The sequence below is a fragment of the Manacus candei genome, unplaced genomic scaffold (assembly GCF_025592945.1).
Source record: "Manacus candei isolate 608988 ecotype Guabito, Panama unplaced genomic scaffold, ASM2559294v1 h1tg000050l, whole genome shotgun sequence".
NCBI classification, from domain to species: domain Eukaryota; kingdom Metazoa; phylum Chordata; class Aves; order Passeriformes; family Pipridae; genus Manacus; species Manacus candei.
This window is the reverse complement of record NW_026138098.1, coordinates 27,719,040-27,738,988: the sequence shown is the minus strand read 5'-3', so window position 1 is coordinate 27,738,988 and position 19,949 is coordinate 27,719,040. Positions and strand designations below refer to the sequence as shown.

The 19,949-nt window shown below is 42.2% G+C and overlaps 1 protein-coding gene across 1 annotated transcript in view; it reads right to left on the bottom strand.

Annotated features, from left to right (window-relative positions):
- The window catches only part of CDHR1 (cadherin related family member 1), a 46,077-nt gene extending 26,330 nt beyond the window's left edge, over nt 1-19,747 (bottom strand). The window contains exons 1-9 of the mRNA XM_051799820.1: nt 19,214-19,747; nt 18,343-18,438; nt 9,961-10,106; nt 9,051-9,101; nt 7,619-7,708; nt 7,075-7,161; nt 5,263-5,379; nt 3,520-3,663; nt 1,023-1,101 (exon numbers count right to left, since the gene is read on the bottom strand). Coding sequence (XP_051655780.1) covers nt 1,023-1,101; nt 3,520-3,663; nt 5,263-5,379; nt 7,075-7,161; nt 7,619-7,708; nt 9,051-9,101; nt 9,961-10,106; nt 18,343-18,438; nt 19,214-19,274 — 871 coding nt within the window. The 5' untranslated portion in view covers nt 19,275-19,747. The remainder of the gene's footprint in view (nt 1-1,022; nt 1,102-3,519; nt 3,664-5,262; nt 5,380-7,074; nt 7,162-7,618; nt 7,709-9,050; nt 9,102-9,960; nt 10,107-18,342; nt 18,439-19,213) is intronic.
- Between the last annotated feature and the right edge of the window lie 202 nt (nt 19,748-19,949).

Below are 19,949 nucleotides of genomic sequence, written 5' to 3'. Positions count from 1 at the left end.
CCTTAATTAATTCCCCCCTTGTTTATCATATTTTCATCCTATTTGTTTGTTTTTACTGCTCATTCTACACCTTTCTTTTCACCTTTTCTCATTTTCCATCTTCTGCAATCTACAACCTTTTCTTTCTAAGTGTTTTCTTCCTTTTACCTATCTATTCCCTTGCATTAAAGAGAAACCTCAGCATGGGTCCCATCTCACAGCCCTCTCTGTTCTGTCTAGACCTGGCTGTTTAGGTCATGTAACACAATGAAGCACTTACTCCATAGCTCTGCAACTACACCTCAGATTTGTCTTACGAAGTTCTGGGATCCCTCACACTTGGGAACTGGGGTCCCTAGTTGCTAATGGAAGTCTTGTTTTGGAGGAAGAGGGAACAAACAAAACTGAAGTTGTAGCCTGGTATTTAGTTGAGCTAAGTTGTTGACTTCACCAGCTAATGAATCATCAATTCAGCTAAGTTTCACATTTATGCTATTAAAAGACATGTGGCAGACACTTTCAGAATAGCTGATGGAAAGCATTAATCTTCTGATAACACTGCTTTCTTCCACTGTAGTGTACGCCAGTGTCGCTTCACCAGCAAATATAATTTCTTCCAAGAAATCAGAGGCTTCACTGTTTAGCCACTTTAATCACAGTATTAATAAAAATGTGCCTCTAAATTCCATGTCTGGGTCTCCCAGTAAGGTCTCTCTCTTCCCAGATTAAATGATAGAGATGCTCAGTAGCAGTGAATGCATTTCCCTTTATGCTTTCTGAAATGACAAGCAGGCTACTGATGCCTAACAAATCAGCAACATTAACAGCTCCAAGCACAGTTCTGTGAAGTAGATATTAAAAGTCACTGAATTGTATCTTAGCTATTCTCTGGTAGACAGGGCCGTGGAGTTGTTTGAGGTACCTGACATTATTTCATGAAACTTTGTCTCAGTTTTATTAAGCTCTAGCATATCCTATTCTAATTTAATGTCAGATCTAGTTTTGAGTGCCCTTCAAATTTCATACATGACAAGCCTACTCACCGTTCACGATGCAGTAATGAATACTGTTAGGCTTTCCTCTGTCCCCATCAAGAGCAACAACAGTGAGGACCTCAGAGCCCTGGGGAGAAATGGGAGATCAGAGTCTGTGTGCCAAGAACAGAGCAGTGAAATTGCAATTGCATGTTAATAAACTGAACTTCTCTAAGTCTTTCTGCAGTGAGATGCTGGGGGCAGAGTGGGTGCTTGTGCTGTATGGGGAACCCAAAAAGGGCCATTGACTCCCACCCAAGTGCTTGGCTTTGCAGAATGCTGTTTCTTGGACTAACTCTGCCTTGTTCCTACATCAACAGTTTAAATAGTTTCCAGTGACTACTCCAGCTGTGACCCAGCTGCAGACCCCATGTGGCCACAGGGCTGGCTGGTCGCAGGAGCAGTTGGAAGCCACAGCCAGGGACACCTGACTTGAGCCACAGACTTGGACAGGGGATTTGGAGTAACCCATCTGAAACCCAAGGTTTAGTTTGGGTCCATACCAAGATTCACTCTGGTGCCTACTCTGTAGGCTCCTGCATGACTGTGTGCCCCGTGGCCACACAGTCTGCTGAGACACAGCAGCTGCCAAGGAGTCATCAGGTCACTTTGGTTCTACTTTGTTAAGTTCAGACAGGCAGCAAAAGTAAACAGAGATCACAAAGCAACTTGGCCCACAGAACATTTAGGGCATAAAATTGTGATGAAAATGATGGTGATTTAACTGCCCTTAAACCTTCATTGCCATTCTCTCTGCACAAGTAACGTGGCCATGGGCCATACATACAGAACTTGCGTACTGGGGACTGTTTGCTCATATGACTATTCCTATCAGCTCAGAGTGATGATGACTGTTACACTAAAATGCTCACCCAACTGGCAATGAGCTGTGCAATTCAGGCCTGTGAACTAAAGTGTTACTGTTTGGGGCTGCAAAAACAGGGGACATTGAAGTAACTGTCAGTTAATCACAAATGGCAACAAGGAACATTTTCATGACAACCCTTGAGTGAATTTTTCAAACGAGAGCAAGGTTTTGTTAGACCAACTGGAAATACAGAACTGTATTTATTATCATTTATGCTGGAAGCAGCAATAAAATCTGCCTACTGGGCAAAATACAGTGCAATTCCTTTGAAGGTGACAGAGTACTTGTAAATCCTAACAACTTCACCAAGGAGAAAAGAAGTAAGTTTACAAAATTAACACCAAATGTGCAAACACCACTAAAATCAGCTATTGCCTTTCTCTCTGTGGAGTTCATTCTAATAGCAAAACCCACACTGGGAAGGACCGATTCGTGCTCCCATCATTATATCATAATGGTGTAAGTTATGAGCTCAAGCTGGATGTAATTAACATTTATTGACTCCCATTTCCACAGTAAACACTAACTCCTGTGTGCACCTGATAGTTATTTCAAGATCTATATGTAACTATGCAGAATAAATCGATATACATAATATCATTGATTCTAAACACCTGCAAAGTACACAAGCATTACTTCTCTGCCCTGCTGAAACGTAACAGCCTCTGCAGTGAACTGCAGTATATTGTCATGCAAGGGCTGCAGTATACATTGGAGCCAAGGACAGAAAATAAAGACATGATCATTCCTGAAACTCAAGGGAAGATCAGCTGAACAGTGTGCAATCACATTGTTAAACAGATCAATAGCCTAATGTTGGGTAATTTCATGGGTAGATACTGTTTCTTGTCCTATGTATGAGGAAAGTTTTAATTAAATCTTATGTATCAGGGCAAAAGCTGATCCATACACAGCATCATATCACTGCTTAGATACAGAGAAAACTCATTAGTTTGCAGCTCCAAGCATAACATGTGGCTTAAAGTCCCCAGTTGTAACTGGTTCTCCTAAGTATATCCTTGCTTGCTTGATAGTCTGGTGGGTTTTAGGCCTGGGAAGACTTCCTGGCCCGTTCTGCCTAGCCAACCATCACTGATCAGAAAGCATCCTGCATTTTGGAGGTGTCAGGGTTGCTTCTCCCCAGGTGATGCCCATGGGACAACACAGAGAGTCTGGGGTATTTGGTCATAAATTCTCCCCACATCTTACACAACCAATTGTTGGTAGCAGAGTGATCACAGACAGAAAATATGAGCACTGTGAGACCACACAACACACAAAGGCTTCTAGCATGATGTGTTCAGGTGAGGTAACTGGCAACCTGCTTAAGCCTTCAGCCAAGTGCCTCTGGAGGTCTGAGCTATGGAAGAGCTCTTAGTCATTGTCTGTGCTTAGACCAACATAAATGGGCAGAATCCTTTCTGATGTTAATGAGAACAGAGGAAAGCCTTGCATGGCAAATTCACAATAGATGTGAATAAGAACAAGTCTGAGATTAGGTCAGCTCATTTCACTCAGGAGTCAAATCAGAGTTAAGGTCCCATTTCCAATAAAACCTGTGCTAGAAACCATAGGGCCATCCTGACTGAGATGGGAAAGGCCACACTTGTTCTCCCACAGATGAAAACCAGCACTTACTGCGAGCGTATCCTCATAGACATATCCATAGTAGGGAGTCCCGATGAACATGGGAGGAGTGTCCTGAACATCTTCCACATTGATAGTAACTGTTGTTGTGGCTGAAAACACTTTGTTGTCTCCCCTGAGCTTCCCACCACCATCCTAGAAGAGAAGTCATCATCAGGTGCCTCTGCAAATGTCTGCAAATCAGCTTATGGCATTGCATGGACCTAATGACCCTTCAGAAGCAGAGTTCCAGGAATCTTTCTCTCAACACACCAATTAATCTGTGCTGCCCTATTCCCTTCTCTTTCCTCTTTGTCCTGCTCCTTCTCTGATTAGGGAGACAGCTTGCAGTGTCTCATAAGTAATTTCTTATATTAAAAGTGGTTGGGCCAAAATATACAGTCATCCATGATATTTTATTAACAAAACAGGGGATAGGGAATTCAAATTTTTTGATGGGAAAAAAAGGAATGCTAGAAACCGACACTAAAAGTTAGCAACTAAGGTCTACAGCTTTTCATCCCATATATTGTCTTGTCATAAGCACAGGACAATGCACAGTAGCAAGGTAGTGCATTTCTTGGGGGAAATAAACCGTGCACATGCTCAAAGTCTCTTAGGGATTCTTACGTGATAAAGTGAAAGAACAGAGGAGCTGTGCAGCCGAGAACTGTGAGACAGCCACGGTGTATAAACAGTCTGTGGGGACTTGGCTACAGTCAATTCTGCATGACTGATACAGCAGAGCCAATTAGGAAGATGACTCGCAATTTCAGAAGCTTGTAACACCCTCAGTCTCAGAGCACCAGCCGGAGGTCAGTGGTCATGCTGGTGTGTGAGAGTGAGAATTGTTCAACATATCTGCTGTACCAATCCTAAAAGTTCCATTTTTTGGAAAAGAGACGCTCTTTTTTTTCCTCCTTACTGCCCCAAAGGCAGCGTTTAAGGCAAATTTTGTTACTTCTCCTCAAACAAACCTTGGCTAAATAAATACATAAAAAGGTTCATACATTTTTCATAAAATATGAGAAACTTGTAAGTAACAGCAAAATTGTCCTCTTTGAACCCATGTGAGTCTGTCTGTATGACAGGTCCCCACAGGATCCTGAAAGACTTTACTTCAGAATCTATAAACTTTTAATGCCTGTTATGAATCCTCTGTCACAGGCACAGCTCTGCTGGGAATGACAGTGGCAAGGGGGGATGTGCAGCAATATTTGCAGGATTTGAATAAGCTGCTGCCATGAGGTAAAAGAGAAGTGAAAGAAAGAAACACCCACAGATCATTCCAGAAAAGAAGTCCATAATTTGTGCTGTGCTGGGTCCAGTTGTGCCCTGTGTCTTACTGTGGGTGATGACTGTGACCTGCACTGTCTGCCTGCTGGGACTTTGTCCTTGTGATGGTAGGGCTGTGCCCTGGCAGCATGAGGGAGCCCTGAGCGTTTGCCTGCACTCAAAGCCTGCTGCTTCTTAAAGCCAGGGCAGCTCACACCAACCCCTCACTTCTGGGTGACTCTCCAAACACAGACGACATGAATGATATATGGGAAACCCAATCCCAAATCCTCCAGACATTGTTCAGCAGCAGACACCGGTTACCTTTCCTCCCTCACTTTTCCATGTTATCCCCCACACCTCCGGGCGTTACAGAGGGAGTAACTGCTGCCTGCACGTACAACTCTTGCATTTGAACTAATCAGTCCTACTCAAACACAACACCCTACCCTCCTCCAGTTTCAGATAAAAGCCTTATACCTTGGCTACGACGACAACAAAATGCGTTCTTGATTTCTCGTAGTCCAGGGTGACCCCTGTTTTGATGCGCAGCACTCCACTGTGACGGTCTATTGTAAACTTGTTAGAGTGGATGTTCTAGAGGAAAAGGAAAGAAGAAACAGCAAGAGATTACAGGTATGGAAATAAGATTGCCATAGGGATTCGTCTTGTATTTCATCTGCTAAGGGAGAAGACTAGAATAATGATACGGTTTGGGTGAATAATGTATTTGATGAATTTCACCTCTGTGTTTATGAACAATTCATGAACCGACCACGAGCCTCTCATTATTCAGAATAAATCAGTTACCTCAAATGTAGATATTTTTAATCTTTTAGTGTTTCGCTGTGAAATTTTAAACTTTGGCTAACAGCGTTCATTGCATGGAGAGAGGCAAGGAGGCTGAACAGAAAAAAAGATGAGGGGAAAAGGAAGAAGAACAAAAGGTGTTACCCCTTAGTGTTTCAAAGTTCTACAATATTAAAAAATAAGCAGAAAGGTTGCATGTATAGATTATTGTCAATATAGTGGTGGTTTGGTGGTTTTTTTGCGATATACAAGCAAAGTCTAAAAGACATCTGATGTTCAAAGAGGCCTAAAAAATACCTCCCTCCTTTCTTCTGAACTGGAGGTATCCATACAAACACCTCTGTTCTGGTATCCATACACAGTGGCCACTGTCAGATAATCATGGCTGTTTCAGTAGACACCACCCACCCACACCAAACTTGAGGAGAGGTTTTTTTCTGTGCGACTTGAGAATTCTCAGAGACTGTGCCAAAAGACATTTTTTTCAACAAATACACATATTTAGTATCCTTTTCACCACACAAAGATGTAAACTAGACATGGAAGTTTGAAATTGCTGTTCCTTGGTTTGTAGTCTATCAGCCCACTGGAAAAAGCTCTATGTGAAACTGAATCCTGCACAGACTGTATTTTAAATGGATCATAATTTGTGAAATCAAAGCTAAATTTCAATAAGGTACTTAAGCTGTTCTCTCACAGTATACCCAAGCTCTTAACAGGATTAGCTTTAGTGCTATGTAAATATCTTCTAACTTGCTTCTGTATTTGTGTCCAAATTAAATATTAAAACAAATTTACTTTTGGTTTGTTGTTGATTTTCTTTTTTTTTTGTTGTTGCCTCTTGAATAAGGGGAACTGCAGCTAATTTGATTGAAGCTTGTAGGAAGAAGGAATATTAAGGATATAATGAAAAAAGTTGCCCTTTTGGAATTCAGATCTGTAACACAAAAATTCAGCTTTAAATACAGAGCCCTTTCAATTCTTCAGCAGTGGGCAATAACTTAAAGCTGGTGTCAAGCAGTCCCAGCTTTGTCAGTGAGAACACTTAGAACCTCATATTTCACACTGGGACCCAGGTATCAATTATGCACCAGACTGCTACACTAAAGGGCATATTTGGGTTTCCAGTGCATTTTGCTTTCTAAAGAAAGCCATTTCGTGCTTTAGAAATCCCATAAGCATACAAAATTACTTGCTGAACTTGTTCTCCTTGTCACTCCAAAGGAAGGGCCTTGCCATGAGAAGTCCTGCTGGCAAGCACAGGAGTATCAGTGACAAATCCAACTCCCTCTCCTGCCTGCTGGACTGCCCTTGGCTGCTTGCAGTCAAACCACATACGTTTTGTCAATGCTTGTTTTCTTATGCACAGTACAAAATTGGTCCAATAGGCACTAGGACAGGCCCCACCCTCAAAATCCATTTTTAATCTGCTTTCTGAGATCTCAGTAAATAAGATTTTTGAAGGTACAGACAATACCTTACCTGCAAGAAGTAGGTGATACTTCCTCCAGAACCCGTGTCTTTGTCTATTGCCTCAATCTTAAAGATACTGCTGCTGGAGGGAGTGTTCTGTGACCAGAAAGAGTTACCAGTGACACAGAAGTAGAAAACCAGGTGAGTTAGGAGAAGTGAAAAATGAGCATGCAAGGAGGCAGAAAAAGAGAGTGATGGTAGAAAGAATTTAAGAGCACTGAGGGAAACAAAGAGCAGAAAGGAAAGAGGGAAGAGGTGGAGAAGTAGAAGGAAGAAATACTTTGTAGAATAAAATTACAGAAAATCTTATCTAAGAGAGTGTATCCTATTCCCATTGTGACTCATATCTTGGACCTTACTCCAAAACCAGCACACCTTAAGTATCTACAGACTTATTCCCTAAGTTTGAAGTGAATATTAAATATCTACCCTAACCCTAAACCAAAAGAATGCAAGTTATTCCTGCACATCTTGTTGTTTTGCTGAAAACATACTAGCCCCTCTTTATATCCTATAGAAATACACTTCCATTATGCAAAGGAACTTCACCAACCTCTGGGACTCCGACTATGTAAGGTGTATTGATGAACTCTGGGCTCTCATCATTAGCATCCATTACAAGGATCCTGACTTTTTCAGAAACCTGGAGTAGAATATAAAGAACACATTTATGACTCAAGCTGTTTTTCAACATGTACCCATTTATTTGCCTGCTAAGCTGTAGTCAAAGGCAATGACAAACTGTGTTGCAATAGAACATCTGTGCACTACCAAGACTGAGCACATGCACAAGAATACAGAAAATCCTCTAATCCAGAAGAATTTCCTCTGTGGAGAACACTCAGATACCTCAAAACTAAAGAATAAGCCTCAGAGTATTTTATAAATTACAGATTGGGTCTGATTTTTAAGGATTTTTTAATTTCTTTATGGCATTCAAGATACCATGACACATTTCATGGTATACATAAAAGTTGGTACTTGAAAGCCATGAGCATTCATTTATGCCTTGTTTGGTATCATGATATTAGGTTAATAGCATGCATAATCTGGATGTACAAATACATGCTACTAATAAGTAACAATCCATTTTAAACAAAACCTGTGTTTTCCTGTAAAAAATTCAGAAGCAAATGTATTTGACCAACAAAGTTTCCTAGTTATTTGCAAGTAGACATTGCAATGTGGATGCAATTCCATTATTTCCTATTTACAGAGGTTGCCAGGGCAGTTTTGCCTGTAAGATGCTGGCACCTCCCAAACATTTCTAGCAGTTATCTCAATTAATTTGTTTGAGATGAGGAGGAGTTCTAATGTTATCCAGTCTTGTGGATAGTAAGAAGGTCCTGCTTTTGTGGCACCTCTAGTAATGAAGCCCATGTCCTCCTATTGGCAGACTACTATCCTGACTGTAACAGCATCAGTCCACAAATTGAAAATGCCAAAAAAATTCGTGGAAGTAGGAATGGATGCTTGTGCAACGCCTCAGATAAGTCCCTAATGATTAGACATGATCAAAGCTTTATCCAGCAGCAGACAAGAAAACTCCCACCACCTGAGCCTAAGCAAATCTTCTTAATGTCATGCTAGAGAAACACTGTGGAGGTGGAGGGACAGCCAGTTCTTGGGTCCCCAGCACTAGTTCCTATAATATCATGCATTTCTCCAAAAAGCCTATGTATCTTTCTTAGGCATGAATCCTTCTGCAGTGGCAGGGAGACCTCATAGGAAGCTGCTGCAATTCTGCAGTAATTCTGCAGGCCACTAAGTTCATCTTTCAGCTCACACCACATTATCCTCAAATAGCTAAGCAAGGAGATGGAGTGACACTTGAGTTACTGTGAGTTCAGTGGCTCTTGGAACAGGAAGTAAAACTCTAATGACATTATGTTTTCTGATAAAATGAGATAGTCCCTGCAAGGTAATTTAATAAGAGGAGGTATGTGGGGACAGAGAGTTTGACAAGCTACAGCATAAATACTTACTGTACTCAGGCCATCTGAAATACTGACAATAACCTCAATCTCATCTTCCTTCTGTAAATCAAGAAAGTTGCTTTGTTAGAGAGATGGTGTTTGCCCTGATTGTAAAAGGGACTGCAGATTTAAATGTGTCTAGGCAAGTAGATGATAGTAGCAACTAATCCCACAAAGCAATCACAGCACAGGCTAGGAAGACCCCTCAGAAACTCCACCTCTGGGCTCCTTGGACTTTCTGTGGCTACTGTCCCAGAATGTGACCTGTTGTCACACAACAGATTTGGGAATCTCTGTTGTTCTGTAAAGTGCTAATGAAAATCTTTCATCTTTTCCAAGAAACATTCCCTTAAAAAGGCATGGTTGGTTCAAAATTTTTCTGTCCCAGCATGCAGTATTTTGAAGGGTTTACCAAGTACTGTATACCTTTCTCTGTGAAGGAGATGTGAAGGATTCAATGCCTGTGTTCCCAGAATAAGGCTGCCTTTAGGCCACTATTGCTGGGAACATCTTTAACCCACATAGTTAAAGGGCTGTGATAAACTAGAGAAGTGTCCTGGAACACTGCTTACACAAATTTCTACTTACTCCAAATGACAGGAAAGTCCCCTGTCTGAGGATTTGAGGACTGTAACTGCCCCTAAGCTCTTGATGGGGTGTGGGTGGGAGAAGATAGAAATAAAGAATAAACTTCTCTTTTGACAAAAGCTGGACAGATAGCAGCTGAAAAATTTGATAGCAGTGTTAGTGGTACAAGTCAACTGGAAAACTATGGGATGAGTGAAGTATCATGTCTTAGAATTGCAAAGTGTATTAAATGATTCAAGTGAAATAAGCTGGCATTGTCCCTCAAAGCCACAGATCAAATTAAACTGAGGAAAACTCTACAAAAACTTAGAGTGGTGCCATTCGACTGTACCTCTCTGTCAAGCTCCTCGATCAGCGTAACATTTCCAAGGTTCTTGTCAACAGAAAAGTAGCGTCTCGATCCAGCTTCATAGGTCAGGTCATATGTCACAGGATCCCCTTCTGGATCAGTTCCATTCAGAGTGTACACATGGGTACCTGAAAAATTGACATTCAACAGCATTTCACTTCAATCAGTGAATATTTCACTAGCCTGTTCCTCAGGAATTTATCTACCCCATGACAGGCAAAGGTTTTGCAAATCAAACCCACCTACTGGGAAGTATGGATAAGCAGACAGTTCAATAGTCCTGATGACCACCTTTTAGCCAACTGGTTAAATCAAATTTATGAGTGCTGGTTTCTGTCCCTTCAGGCCCTTTCCTGTGGAACTGAACCTACATCAGTACTGCTCACATACAGGTGTTTACATAGGTGACAAGCTCTCGACTAACTCTTGGCCCAAGTGAGCCAAAGTGATGCTAATGTACAACTGGGTGACAATCTCAGCAGTACCAAAAGGCCGTCACAGATCTCTGCTCTGTGGGAACAAGAGAACTGCAAACTAGCAGGCAGAGAATCTGGCAAATGAAGGGAGTGCTCCTGCAGGACTGGACCCAAGCTCTAGAACTCAGGAGGTGCAAGGACATTTTTAGACTTTCCCACTTTCAGAACTAATAGATGTAAAGCTTTTCTTTCCTACTTTACTCCCCCTCATTAGCTTTCTCTTATTAAATTCTCTACTTAATACAGCCACGCATGCTCATACCAATGAAAAAGTTTTTCAACTCATCAATGTACTTCCTTCACAACCGGGGGTAGAGATTGCTGTTTCTATTTCTAAACATTTGAGAAACTGTGCCAGTTTTTCCAGTAAACTGACTTTGTGTATCATAAATGATACTTCCCGGGGGAGTTATAACACTCATGTTTTCAAAATATGGTAAGAGTGTTTATTAGTATTATTTTTTTTAAATTCCATGTCTGTCATCCTCCTGTGCATTAATACCTTCATTCAAATAACTTCAAGCACTTTACAAATACCAGTTAACTAAACCTGAAATATAAACCACTGTTGTTGTTTCCTTTCAATCCACTGTGCCTTGGGTAAATTACCTGAGATATTCAAGTGGTAGAGGTTAAGCACAGAAACTGTGCTTTACATCTAATGAAGTCCTCTGCACTGGAAATACTGTAGCCAAGTGACTCACTGGTTAGTAGTGGGTTTTGTTCATGCATGCAAATCAAATATAAGATGGAAAGATCCCTGCTAAGAAAATCAGCACAAAGCTAAGGAAGAACACTTTAAAGGGAATCCAGAAGACTCTAGTTTTAAACTGCTCTGGCCCTGAGTTTCAGAGATTTTTAATTCTATACTCAAAAATCACAATCTTTTTCTCGTCTCCCCTCTGCAGTGGCAGTGGGGTTTTCCCCTGACCTGATCCACAAGCTTCTGTTTAACTCTAAGGCTTTGGCTGATGTCGTGCCCATAGCACTCAGAGGTCAGCTTTTCAAATGTTTCTTCAGTTTTGCAAGGCAGCCTTTCAGATCTCGTTTGCTTATTCCTTGGCATGCAAACTGTGAAGCTGCTCGGTGCTTAATGGACATGCAACATTGGGGAATCAGTGGTGATATTTAGAAAACATGGCTGTCTTCTTGGCATAGCAAGAGATTATGCCAAGCCATGTGGAATCTGTTCTCACTTATGAGCAAACTCTCTTATGATAATTACCAGGGCAATATTTGGGCAACTTTGTACAGAGAAGTGTTCACATTGCAAAAATCAGTGAGCCTACAGGAGCACAAACAACAGATCCTGTTACGAGCTGGTTCAGTTGGCCAACAAATAGTCAAGACTTGCAAAAGAAGTTCACAAAACTACAAAACACTTTCTACATTTTTCTTTCACTTTTCCCACAAAACAGAGTAGAAAATAACAACACACTGTAAGTGTGATCTCAGAAAATTATTAGGGAAACACAATGAGCAGTATGATGAGGCTTCTCTGACTGCAACAGCTGAACTGTGTAAGTACAAGGAAATGCAAAGAGAGGAATAAACTGGGGCTAATTTAAAATAGTGTCCTGAAAGACACCTGCCTCCTGATATTGCTGTCTACACACGAGACAGATATTTGAAGACTTCTGAAGGTTCTGCAACACCAGTATTGACTCATTTATTCTTGTTTTCCAAAAGCTTTGTCTTAATATCTCAGCTGGGGGCCAAAGGGAGAATTCAGGTGTCAACTGTCAGCATCTGAGTGACACTGTTATTAATACACTGCTTTTCTGCAGCCTTTTTTTGGTCATTAGTTGTTTCTACTTCTTACTTGCTTTTCTGCCCTTCTTATTAGCTTTTCCTGTGCCTTTCATTCTACATACCTCTGCCTATCCTGCCTGTTTCTAGCTCACACAATTATCTTTGGTAGCTGCTGATCAGTGTTGTGCAGTGGAAAACCAGGATGGACATCACATCTGAGGTCTCTTGGAGCCTGTGAGCAATGACCAGGCACAAAGTCTAGTGCTGTGGCTGCCCTGAAATACCCATGCTGGCAGTTCACCAACTATAGACCACTCCTCAGGGATTGCAGGGCTGGAGAAAAACAGACTCTGAAAGTTTATGTGAACACATTTGAACCAGGGCTTGTTCTTCCAATATCACAGTTTTCTTTCCTACATTTTCTATGAATTGTCTTATAAGCAAGACGGGATTTTTCTTGCTGTTAAATGTGAGAAAAAACATTAATATTGATACAGACTGAGATTACTGAGGTTTTTGAGCAAGTAATGATGGACATCATTGATCTTTAAACTGGACCATTTGCTTTTTAGCTAAAGCTGATACTTCATTTTTCATAGTACAGAACACTTCTGTGCCTTTTCATTGTAGATCAAAATTTATTTCTAACTCATTATAATTCCTTATTTTTTCCAATTTGTAATTTCACTGCACAGTACTCTCCATATCATTAACACCCCCGGGAACACTTCTCAGCACAGTGTTAATGCCAATTAAAAATCTCTTCTCAGTGTGCTGCCTCTACTTGCTGAAAAGGAAATAAATGAAAAAGACAGATAAAATCTAATCAGTGAATACCATGTAAACAGCCTCTCCCTGTCAGAAACATATGGGAACAGAAGAGTCTTTATTGGGGATATGGCAAATGCCATGTAAGGGCCCCAGCTGGAAGAGCAGGATGGTCTGAGTACCTAGGGGATGGTGCAGCAGGCTGAGAGAGGGGAGTCCTGGGGAGCTACTCACTGCTTGCTGCTATGGCTACTTCCCAGGAGCAATGCCAGGCTTTCACTCTGTTTTCCTATTCCATCTTAAAAAGTCATTTGCTCTCTGCTCCTGCCACTCGGGCTAAATGGCTGTCCCATGATGCCATTGCTCCATTTTACTTCAGTTCTGACTCAAATTTAATCACAGCCAGCCTCTGCCCACAAGCTCTGGGGCTGGTTTTACCCTCTCACTGAACACACATTCTCCCTTTCTTGCTGTGCAACACTCAGCAATCAAATCCCCCCCATCAGTTAAACAAGCCAAGCACATTTTGGACTCATGCTTAGTCCTGCCATTGTCCTTGCCACCACAGCTGACATCTGTTAACAAGATGCTGAGAGGGATATCCATGGCCACATTCCCAGGACAGGATACCTCTGTTCCCAGTGTCACAGCAAATACCACCTTGCCTGGGGTTACATGCCTGCTTTCCACCTGTCCTAGCCAAGGGTCATTTCCCCATCAGGGAAGGAAGTGGACAGTTAACACAAAGCCTACAGATGGTTATTTTACACTCCAAGCTCACCCCAAGCAAAGAGGAGCACAGGTTCCTGGAGGACATGGACTAGACACCATGGGTACCTCAAAAATGTCTCCTTTCTCATTCACTGCCAGCTACCACTCCTTCCAGAGCATACCCAGGCAACTCCTGCTCCCTCCCTGCACCCTGGTGCACCAGCTGGCTGGCAAAGCAGGGACATGGCCAGGATCAGCAGCTCAAAAGCCACAGCTGCTATAGCAGCAGTTGAAACAGGCCTTGCAGCTGCAAATGCCTGCCCTAGGGAGAGGGGATATTGCAGAAAACACTCAGCATGGGGCCTGAAACTTCACCCTACAGACAACAACGTGCCCCTGCAGCACCCACAGCAACCAACTCCAAGGAGAAGTCATTTGAGGGCGATTTTCTGATGTATCTGCAGGTTCTCTCACAAGACTTAGAACAACATTGGAGGCTGTAACACCTGCAAGTCCTCATCACATCTCTGAGCAGTGTCCAGCTTTGTGAGGGGCTTTGCTCTGTGCACTGCTTGCTTTGCCACACTGGTGCAGAAGGCAGGCTGTGCCTAACACTTCTGTTCTGGTAGCCTCCCAGCTTTCCTAGGAGTGGATCAGGGGGATAAAAACAAGGAAGGAATGGCAGACACCCGAGGGGACAAGGGGACCTCTACACAGTGAGCTGTGACTGATGTGAAGAAATGAGATCAGGAGCATGTAGGAACAGGGTAAGTTTGAAGGACGGATGGAACTGAGGGGGTCAGTCAGCCAGTGATAGGCAGCTGTAGCTTTGATCAAAGAACTGCCACTGCAAACTGGCCTTTAATAGGGGGGAGCAGTGCTCACTTTGGGGGCAAGGGTAAAAACAGAAAGGAAAATTCAAGGATAAGAGGCATGCAGAAATCTCCAGAGCACTGATGATGGTTGGGCTTTGAGAGAGTAATGAACTTAGGCCTTCTGAGCATGCTTCAATCCCCTGCCCTGCAGCTGTTCCCAGCCCCACTCTGTCCCCACAATGAGGTCTTACAGGGATTAAGAGGTAAGATGAAACAAACAACCTGAAATAGCATCCCACTCATGGCTTAAGACTTTGATTAGGAGCACACACATTTTGCATGTACACAGGCAACTCTCCACAAAGAGCTAATTACCCACCTGCCCTGCCAAACAGCCACAAACTACAACTGCTATTGCAGTTCATAACTTTTCCAATTCTTCTTAAGCCAGGCACTGGAGGGGGTTGCTGTCCTGGCTCTTCTTACCTTAAGGGGTCTCATGCTCTGCAGCAACAAATAGCACCTGGAAATCTGCAGATACTTTCAAGCATTCACACAGAAATAGTATTTGCTGGTTTTATGATAACATGGTACAATGTATGCAACTTGGTAGACTTGATAGTATCAACTATCTGTAAATAAGCAAAATTGGACAAGGGAAAAGAAAGTCAAGTTAGGGATGATATGAGCATGGGAATGAATTTGATGTGTCCATGCAGCTGCAGCACTGCAATTTCTTTTTCTACAGTCACACAGAGAATCCATTGTCTCCTTTCAGTGTTCCAAAATGTTGCATGTCCCTTGCCTGCACATGCCTGGGAATATAACTAACACGTACCACTTTGTAAACTGCTTGCAATCTCAGCAGGGCCAAAGACTGTAAAATTTCTGGAGGTTCATTAAAGCTGCTGTCCATGGCATTGCTCAGATCAGACACCAGCTGCTGCCAAGAAAAGCATCCTGCCCATAACTCCAATTTTTATGTAAGGACAGAGAAGACCTAATAGCAACCTGCCCATTTTTGCAGAACATAAGCCCGAGTGAAGCCATCCAGAATCAAACATATGGAAGTTTTAAGTCCCCTGTTTTGTCACTGATCATCCTGCTCAAAATGAAAAGATGACTCCTGGAGTGTGGATGCCTGGGGCTACACATGGACATGGGAGCCCAGATTCCTTCTCCTGCTTCTGGAGGAGATTGGGGCAGAGTGCTGAAGAACAACAGCCTCCTCTTCAGTGCGATACCCTTCACTGGGGCCACAGAAAAGGGCCAGCCTGGTAGGCATTTAGCAGGGGCAATGTGTGAGCCCTCCCTGAGCCCTGGCACAAAGCTGACTGTGGCCTCATGTGAGCACTGGACTGTTGCCCTGTACAAAGCTGAATGCACACCCAGCACTGCAGCACTGAACTGTCGGTTCCATTTGTGCCCTCCTCTGGGAGCCTCTCTGCCAAAGCACTCCCGAGGAGTGGCTGTGCTGGCATGGGCAGCAGGTACCAGCAGCAGTTTACATTAAGCAAACCCCGAGCAACCACACTCTCATGGAATATCCAAAAGTGCTTTCAAAAGAGAGGACTTTGCAGTACTCATAGCTGTTTGGCAAGGTGTTCTGGGAATTAGCCCAAAGAAGCACTGGCATCTGCGTGGCAAAGCAACCACACTTGAACTTCTCTAAAGTAAGGCCTTATCTCCCTTTTCCAAGGGTTTCTACAGGCCCTTTGGAGCTTTCAGCAAGAAGCTGCTTCTCTCTTGTTTTTTAAAGCACACTTATACATCAAATTAGAAGTACAAGCCAGCCAATTTAAACACATGTAAACACATTCTGGATGAAGCCAGCAGGCATGATGCACAGCAGGACTGAAGACAGAGCAGCTTGAGCTTTATCACTGCTGCAACCAAAGCACAAACTCTTCAGGGACATCTGTACACCGTCTAGTTGCTAACGTTACAAAAGCACATGCAGAAGCCCATCGGGTATTCCTCATTATTCTTACTCTGGCTAGTTACAGGAGCACTAACACAGCTCTGATCTCTCACTCTGCTGTTTTCTATTGAGGCATGCACCCTCTCCTTTTTTGGCTGATGGAGCCCCAGTCAAAAGCAGTGGGTGGAAATTAGTGCTGTACTTCACTGCTGCAGGGAGTGTTGTCATCTGAGAGACCGTGTGGCGCTGCAGTCCTGACAGGAGGGACATTTTGACTGTGTTGTGGCTCTGTGCCATCTTTAGCTCCCCATCCCCATGCAGGTGGCTGAAGGCTCCCAGTGGTGGCAGGGAGAGGCTGATGCTCTGTAAATGCCTGTGAGCTGGCACCACATCAGGGAGTGGGAGTTTGATGGCAAGCAAGTTGCACTGCCTGCGGTTTCAGCGGTGGAGTTGGCAAGCACCACCCCAAACAAACTGAGCTGGGGTCCCATTTTCTGGCTGTCTGGCATTATAAGCCTCAGCTATGCTTAGACAAGTGATTCCACTGGCTAATCTTACTCCAGAAATCAGCAGAACTGTAGGGATTGCCAAGACTGAGCAAGTGCAGTTTCCACGTGAATCCAGGCAGAAGTACAGCAAAAAATGCAGCTCCTTGGTCTGCCTTTGGCTCTTACAAGTGCCACTACATTACTCTTGGCCTTCAGCTGAGGTTTCCACTTGAGCCTGACTAAGCAATAGCAAATTCCTGCTGCATCATAAGCAAGCTCTTTTTACGTTCATCAGCAAGATGTGTCACTTCTATGCTACATGCTGCCTTCTCTCCCTCCTCTTCTCAAGCTGAGCAGGTAAAGGAGAATTCCCAATCACCCTCTCCCCATGCTGTAGAAGGTCCAGCACGGTTCTTGTCTGGCATTAACACCACTGGGTCAAAAATGGAGACTTTGAGCAAACCCAGGCAGCTGCTTCCCAAAGCAGTGAGTGACCTTGGTTTTGTTTAGAAAGGTGTGGGTGGCAGTGTCAGGCTTCCACAGGAGGCTGTGCCCTCTGATCCCTCCTTCATCCTCACCTCTCTCAGCTGCCTAAGCCCTGGGAGCACTCACTACAGAGCCATCTCTCTCCTCTGTGCATGAGGCAGCTAGTAAAGGGGTCCTCTGGTACTCAATTTGCAATAAGTAAATATTTTTCTGATTTAGCCTTTAAAAGCTACAAACAAACAGTAGAAAATTCTAAACAAAACCTCAATGCAAAGTTGGAAGAAAAGGTGGTGTTCACCACTGTAATATATTTTACCTGTAATTTTTTTACATGTTAGGAAATTATTCTTCTCCCATGCAAAATAGGGATTATAAATCATCTTTTGTTCTTATATTTTCTTAATGCAACTACAGTTTAAAGAAGATAGACCTGCATCAAAATGCTGAAATCTGAAAGCTGTATCAATTTTTGAATTTTCTCTAAACCAAAACTAAACCTTTTTGAAAACCATCAGTTGTTTAGACAAAGCAATTTTCACTGCAAGTGGAAACATTTTCTACCATTTGTACTGTAAACACGAAAAATTTGATAACTGTTTAAAGAAAATCGTGGCTCTTACTTTTCAGTGTACAGATTCAATGTACAGAAGCATTTACAGGATTGGTAAGAAGCCTCTCACCACTGTGAATTTATTTCTTTCCACAAAGGTTCTGTGCTGTGAAGTTATGAATAGATTGATGGACAAAAAAAAGGGAGCTAAAATTCGTGTTTTAAATTGCAGCTACAATTCAAACATGTCATCTTAAATTGAGGCCAATTAGAATCTAGAAAGAAAACCATGTAGGATCACAGATTATAAAAACAATCTACAACAAAATATATATGTTAATCATAAGAGCAAGCAACTCCAGTTTCACAGTTTAAACATACTAATTTTAATACTGACCAACAGGTGTGTCCTCTGAAAGGCTGAGAAGTGCCATGTTCCCGTTCGTGCTTCTGGCTCCATTATCAAAGAAATAGGGGGCATAATTTGCCTGAACTGCAATTAAAACAAAACAGAAGCCAAAGAAAAGCATTTTATAGGTGGCAGTTATTTGGCTGTCTCAGTTAATTACTTGACTCTCAGTAAACATGAGCTGTTTTGGGAATACTATGAGTGCATAACACACCCAGTTGCTGCAATGGACTCTCAGAACTGTATCTGTATGGATATTTTTACTTCTACATGCCACTGTACCAGTATTCACATAGCAGGAAATAGAGAGCGTACGTTAAAAAAAACCCCAAACAAACAGAAATAAAACAAGTAACAAGATCTCTCTAAAAAGTCTCAACCACTTCCAGACAGCTTCACTGAAAAATGAACCTTTTCAGCTTGTCATGACTGCACACCTCTCTCCTACTCTACACATACAAGTCTGAAACTCTCCGGTGCTTTGGTACCTTAGCCAGTATTCTTACCCAGTGTTCTAAGCACATTCTGTCTTAAAATTATGCCTACTATTGCATGAGCAATTAGCCATAATTAAACAGTTACTTACTTGCTGCCAGACAACAGCAAAGTTAAAAAAAAAAAAAACAAGAAACAACAAATTAGTTGTCATTCTACTGACTGACTGTTAGAGATTCAAAATAGCCCATTTGAAACAAAACTCCAAATATATAAACACAGAGGGTAACATTTGCACAGGGATCAGTTGCCAAGGAAAATATTTCAGGACAACGTTACCACATCAGTAAGGATTACTACAGGATTTAAGGTTATGTTTGTATTCTCCTATATTTTTACTTAGCAAACTGATTATTGTACTCACCCAGGCAAACATGCACCAAACTGAGAAATAAGGAGGGGTTGAAATGCCTTACATGCTTCATCCCACTGAAAAAAGAGCCAATTTCTTCTCTGTTATAGGGGCTTGGGGTTTTTTTCTCTCTGAAATGTCCAGGAAAGTGTCCTTCAGGCTGATGTAGTGCAGAAATGTGCAAGAGGCAGTAACAGATGCTAAGATGTTAAGCGGATGACACGTCTTAATTTCTGAGGAATTTAAAGAAGCTCCTTCCTACCACCTAATTAGACCAATTACTTTGCAGGGAGCTGTGGGACTCATCTCTGAGACAAGATTTGGAGGAATCAGTGTAACTCTCATAGGTTCTGCTGTTAGTACTGTATTTGTGCTGACCAAACACAGAAGTCAGGGAGAAGGTAAAGTAGAAATTTGTTTTCTTTCTAAACTCTGTCTTTAATTGTCTAAGCCAGTCCTCTATTTTTGAGAGCTAAAAGAGGATTCTTTTTATTTTAGCTTTGGCAATCTTGAGAAACCACAAAAAAAGAAAATCTAATATTAGCAATAAACAGTAGACATGATTGTTACCATTTTAAAGAAAACAATTACATTTATGATAGCAAAAAACCTCCAAACACAACATTGTATAAATTGCAATATTCTTCTCCTGAGCTGGCCTGATCATTTAATTCTTAAACTGCACGAATTGCTGAAAGCACCTCTTACTTTCAGCAGGCAATTTTTAACCAATATACTGAAAAGTGCT